Genomic DNA, 6,307 nt, shown 5'->3' with positions numbered 1-6,307 from the left:
TCTAGGCTAGATGAGGAAATACTCTTAACATTCAACCCTAGTCAGGATTCCTGGAAGCAACAGTGGGTACGAGGTGACACAAATGGGATGTAACTAGCCTCTGTGCCTCAGACCATGTGTTCTAAAACGGGCAGGAGAAGTATAACGGATATTCTCTGTACAGGGCCCAGTAATGAATGTGGCTTCTGTTGAAGGTTCTATATCTGGCACTTAGTACTTACCATCTCTCAAAAGTGTTCCTTTTTTTTAGGTGAGGTCAGTGATTATGATATGCTACCGCACTGAGCAAGTGGGGAGAAGATATGAGAAAAGGACAGTGACAGGGTTTTTTAGTTTAAGGCAGGTCAAACAAGGTATTGGTAACATGCCCTTTTGGCCAGTCATGAAGGTCCACCCTTAAATGAAGGAGAAGGTAAGCTTCCATATGCCAGTTCTGCTCCTGTTGCCCAGCTCTCTAGAAAGAACAGCCCATTACATAAGCCTGCTATATTTCCTTCCCATTGGGCAACCATGGGCCACAGCCTGCCTCAGCTTGGCCTACTTCTAACATATGGTCTCAGGATCAGCAGCTCCTATCTTGTGTAAAACTGCATTGGTCAGAAAGGGGACCAAGTTCAGAGAGGATCAATAATTTCTTATATATTTTTCAATATTTTGTTGCATTGTTTCATTTTCTGCTGTACATGGCAATAAATACTTGTTGCTTTGGTCTGTACAAAGTCTGTGAGGAAGGTAGACAGGTGTTATCTAAATGGACAAACAATAAATACACAAAACCATCTTGTTCTGCGTCCCCCAGACAATGGTGGGAGAGGCTGAAAAAAAAGACTCAGGCCTTTTAACTTGCAGTCCAAATCTACACCATACTTTCAAGTTGTCACTTCAACACAGTGAGTATCAAGTATCCGACAATGTCCAGAAGCCTACAATCAGTCTGCATGACTAGAGCTTTCTAAAGGAGAATGTGAAGGTCCCAGCAACTCATATATAGAAAGCTATTTATTTCCTATAGAAAACACACACACACACACGAAAAAAAAAAAAAAAAAAAAAGAGAGCATGAGAGAGTGAGAAGGAAAGAAAATAAATAAACAAAAAGATGGTCTTCCCCCCAAAAGGCAGGCAGTTATGAAAAAAAGGTAGGACACCTGGTTGCTGGAGTGGAAACATTAACATTCAGTTAACAATGGAATATTTAAAAAAAATAGTTTTCTTTTCAAACTGTAACCTGTGGTAAAACATAGAAAAATGTACTAAACGAGCTTGGTATAAAACAGAGTAAAATTTCCAAATAAGCCCAGAGAGAAAGCACAATGCTGGGAAGGATGGGGTACAAGGAAGAGGAGAAAATATTTCATACAAAACTACCTATTACAATACAGAAAAAGGTATAAAACGTTCCTGTTTTGGAACTTAAGTACAAAATGACACTGGCATTGGATCATTTTCATTATCTAAGCCTGAGGAGCTCTCAGAGGGTGGGAGCAGATGCTGGAAGGAACAAAAGAAATAGCAGTTTTTAATCTCAAGTTGATTAGTCCAAACTCCACCCGTTTTCCAGTTGAAAATCTCACATCCCTCTGTAACCTTACCCCTAAGCCAAAGTTCATCCAGGCCTTAAAATACTCTGTTAGGAAGTCCACAAACGCCCTAAACATAGGGGCTGGGATCTGTGTGTGCTGGAGCTAAATTTGGAAAATGGAAATAAATCTGCAGTCTAAAATGATGAATACACTCAGCCTTTAGAAAAAAAAGAAAAAGCATACCCCTGTAAAATATATATATTAAATTCTCTGTGGTTAGAAACATATTTAAACTAACTAGCCACAGACCAAACTACACCTGCATTCATCCAATGCTGAATTTTATGCTAAGACTGAGGTCCTTTTTCTTCTTGGGCAGAAGCAGGCAGCAGTCAAAGTGGTGCTTTGTTGCTCCGCTAAACCACTCCCTGGGTGGGTCTTTCCCATATCATGTGTTGCTAGCACATGCAAACCCCTGTTTTAAAGGGAAGGACTGCCTAGGACTTTGGGGCCCACCCAGGACCCAAGTGCTATGTCTCGGGATGGGAGAAGGCTACAGATAATAAAACAGCCTTGTATAGAAGTGGATGGACTTCACATAGGGGCATATAAAAAGTCCTGGAGGAGGAGACTTAGGCATGTGCCCCGGAGTCCAGTTTACAGTCACACTCCTGACTATACATCTTGAAAATCACATGTGTATGTATGTGTGCGTGTATATGCTGGTGGTTTTTATCCCTACCTTTTTCCCCATGTCCTTTCCTGGCTCTCAGTAAGGCCTAACAAGAGTTTATATGACACCAAGATTCTTTCCAAGCTTCTCTCAGTCCCCTTATTAGGGAGGGACTGAGTGAGGCTGGAGCCCTTTGAAAACAAGATGGCAGAACTGAAGAAGTGAAAAACAGTCTTTCTCTTCAGCTTAGGGATGTCCCTCACCCCTTTCACAGCACCAAAGTTGCTTTGCAAAAATAGTATCTGAGATACAAAAGGAAAGGCAGATGTGCTTGTGAATGCAACTCGCCAAGGCCTGGTCCAGCATCAAGGGCTTTACAAGAACAGAGGGTTGGGAGCAGCTGTTTCCAAGGTCTCTAGCTGTAGACTACAAAGAGCTGGTCCCCACCAAGGTCAACGTCTGCGGCTGAGACAGTCTTCACAAGAGCTTTCGGTGGAGGATCTCCCAGACCATCCGCTTCCGGAAGTATGGCATGTGTTGCTGTGGGGACACAGAGACTCTGTGATTTTTACTTCTTCTATCCAGACCCGGTCACAATGAACAGACCCATCCCCAAACTCTTTCCTTCCTGGAGGTTTTCAACTAAAACAGTCTCCATTGCATTTCTGGTCTTTCACATTGTTCATTCTTGATTACATATGGCTTTTTTCTTTCCACTGTTTTTTCCCACTCATCTCGTTAAAATACTGCTGCAGCCTTAGAAGTTTTATTGGGCATGGCCAGGAGTCCCCAAGCTATAATCAGATGTCTCCAAGAATTTTGAGAGTACTATTTATCAAGAACACTATGTTGAATTTTTAAGAGGTTATCTGAGGCCTGAAATAAAAAACTCACTTTTTAGGTGAAGTTTTGGGAACTGCAAAATTCAACCTAGTCTAGACAAGGGTTACGGTGGAAAAATTTGGTAAAGCCATTGATTCAAATAGCAGAGTTAAGTGAAGAACACATCAAAGTAAGTCATGAGCTCTAGTCTCAACCTGCTTTGGTCTCTGAGGGACCACATGGATGGAAACGACCAATCACGCAGTAAGAGAAGACAGATCAGCTGCATCAAAGAATGGGGGAGGAAGGAGGAAAGTATAACAAATTACACTGGCAGATCAAGAGATGCCCCCTGTTGCAAAACCTGACTGCTAACCAAACACAGGGAAACTAAATAAAATTTGTTCTGGTCTGTTTTCCGTTTCTTAGAGAATCTGAGGTAGGTGGGAGACGGGTAGTTCTAGAAGAAGGTTCTGCTGTTGACCAGAATTCCTTGTCTATAGGATTATGTGACATATGGTAACCCAAGACGTGGTCTATCACTATCCTTTTTTTTCTTGTGATAATGTCACAAGCAGTAACCACCAGTGTTAGGATTTGTAGGCTGAAGCATGCTAAAGGTCAGGGCAGAGCCCTCTAAGCAGAGAAAGTGGAAAGAAAACATCTATAGGGTGGCCTGGAGACAAGGCAGTCACCAAGTTCACTGCCAAGGCCCAGCTCACCTGTGTGAAGTTGATCGGTCTGTCTTTGGTAATGCAGTCAGCATATTTACAGGCAAACATCCCACAGTCACTACCATTCATCTGCTGTGGAATCTCCTGAAAGATCAATAACAACAACAAAGAGGTGACATCTTTCCAAATGTTTTCCTTCTTATTAGATTATAAATAAGAACTACGGGATATAAATTTTACAAGTTTCCCTAAACTCTGAACAGATGGCCCTGGTCCCACTCAGGATAATGGAGGCTCAGAGAAAAAAAATACAGCATCTCAGTCTGGCCTGTGTACTTCATATTAATCACACAGGAGGATATCTTAGACCACTATGGCATCTAAGGGTGTAAAAAGTTGTCCCTTCCTGAAAGGTCAATCAATAAACTTTTCTCACTGGAGTGAAAAGCTTAGCAAAATAGCTGAGCATTTAGAAAACCTAGCTCTACATAAGAAACATTATCAGCTTTCCCACAAATAGTTTAATATATTGTCCCCAAGGAACCAACAACCAAACTGAGAAGGGCTAGACATTAAGATAGAAGGTTCTTACCAAAAGAGTAGAAAGAGAACCTACAGACTGGGAAAAAGTCTTTGGCAACGACACATCTGACAGGGATCTAATGTCTCAAATATATAGAAAATTTCAACAACTCAACAACAAAAAGACAAACAATCCAATCAAAAAATAGGCAAAGGACATGAACAGACACTTCACCAAAGAGGACATTCAGGTGGCCAACAAATACATGAAAAGATGTTTGCCATTAGAGAGATGCAAATCAAAACTACAAATGAGATACCACCTCACCTCGACAAAAATGACACTGATCAAAAAAACAGAAAACAACAAATGCTGGCGAGGTTGTGTGTGGGGAGACTGCAACTCTTATACATTGCTGGTGGGATTGTAAAATGGTACAACTGCTATGGAAAATGGTATGGTTCTTCCTCAAAAAGTTAGCAATAGAAATACCTTATGATCCAGCAATCCCACTCCTATGTATATATCCAAGATACAAGAAGTGACACGAATAGACATATGCACACCTATGTTCACTGAAGCATTATTCACAGTAGCAAAAAGATGGAAACAACCTAAGTGTCCATCTATGATAAATAAACGAGTTGTGGTACATACATACAATGGAATACTACACAACTAAAAAGAATAATGAGGAGTCTGTGAAACATCTTATAACATGGATGTATCTGGAAGACATTATGCTGAGTAAAATAAGTCAATCACAAAAGGACAAATATTTTTATGGTCTCACTATTATAAAAAGTCAAGAATAGATACACACACAGAAAGCAACATTCTTTGAGGTTTCCAGGGATGGGAGGGGGAATCACTTTCTAGATAGTAGACACTTGTTATTTTTGGAGATGGGAAAGGCAATGCCAAACATGGGTGAAGTCTGCACAAGGTGATCAAGGTAAATGAAGACACTAAGTAGTACACATGAAAAAAGTACGATTTTGATAAATGCTATAATATACACAATTTTGCAACAATAGTAATAACAACCAAAAAATATGTGCGGTCACATAGGTAGATACGTATGCATATATGTGCATAGGAAGGCATATGCAAGTAAATGCACATGCATGTATAGGTGTATCTGTAGGCATATGTATATACATGTTTGCATGTGCTGCATATATAGCTATATATAATAAAGCACATAGCAGGTACAATTACAGAGGTTTCTTAGATATATCCAAACAACTCTCGAGATTGGTTTACTGAGTTAAAAAGCTTAGGACCACAGTCTCATGGGACAACTTAATTGGCATAACATAGGCTCATAATGTTCTACATCCTAGTTCGATGAGTAGCATCCGGGGTCCTAAAAGCTTGCAAGCAGCCATCTAAGATACAACTGTTGGTCTCAAAGACTCAAAAAAGAAACTAGCCCACAGGTCTAACAGCCCACATGAACCACAGCCTCTTCTAACCTGAGACCAGAAGAACTAGATGGTGCCCGGCTACCACTACCTACCCTTCTGACCAGGGACACAACAGAAAGTCCCAGATAGAATGGGAGAAAAATGTAAAACAAAAATCAGATTCCTAAAAAAGGCCAGACCTACTGGACCAATAGAGGCTAGAGGAAGACTCTAGAATATTGTCCTAAGATAGCCTTTGAACTTGTAACTGAAGCTATTTCTGGAGGTCACCTTTCAACCAAATAACAGACTGGCTTATAAAATAAACGGTATCACTCATCAATAATGTGCTCCCTCAAACAGTCAGCTATATGAGACCAAACAGTCAACATTTACCCAAAATCACAGACGAGAAGGCAAGGAGGGGAAGGGAAGGTAGATCAATGGAAACAGAACAAACAGAATGGAAATGAGAATGCTGACACATTATGAAAAGTGTAACCAAGTCATGGAACAATCTGTATAAAAATTGTTAAATTGGAACCTAATTCGCTGTATAAACTTTCATCTAAAACACAATAAAATACTAAAAAAAAAAAAAAAAAGACAGAAGGTTCTGGGAATCAAGCAGTAAAATCCTTTACTTCCCAAATACCCTAATCTCAGGATCTCCACTTCATCAA

At 40.3% G+C, this 6,307-nt stretch overlaps 1 protein-coding gene across 5 annotated transcripts in view; it reads right to left on the bottom strand.

Annotated features, from left to right (window-relative positions):
- Positions 1-1,087: 1,087 nt before the first annotated feature.
- SENP1 (SUMO specific peptidase 1) overlaps positions 1,088-6,307 on the bottom strand; it is a 51,527-nt gene continuing 46,307 nt past the window's right edge. For all 5 annotated transcript variants that reach the window (XM_004384539.2, XM_023738819.1, XM_023738821.1 and 2 more), the window contains 2 exons: positions 3,741-3,836; positions 1,088-2,736 (listed from right to left, as the gene is read on the bottom strand). In XM_004384539.2, coding sequence (XP_004384596.1) covers positions 2,674-2,736; positions 3,741-3,836 — 159 coding nt within the window. In that variant the 3' untranslated portion in view covers positions 1,088-2,673. The remainder of the gene's footprint in view (positions 2,737-3,740; positions 3,837-6,307) is intronic.

This window comes from Trichechus manatus, unplaced genomic scaffold, assembly GCF_000243295.1.
Source record: "Trichechus manatus latirostris isolate Lorelei unplaced genomic scaffold, TriManLat1.0 scaffold00123, whole genome shotgun sequence".
NCBI classification, from domain to species: Eukaryota; Metazoa; Chordata; class Mammalia; order Sirenia; family Trichechidae; genus Trichechus; species Trichechus manatus.
This window is presented reverse-complemented; position numbering and strand designations above follow the sequence as displayed.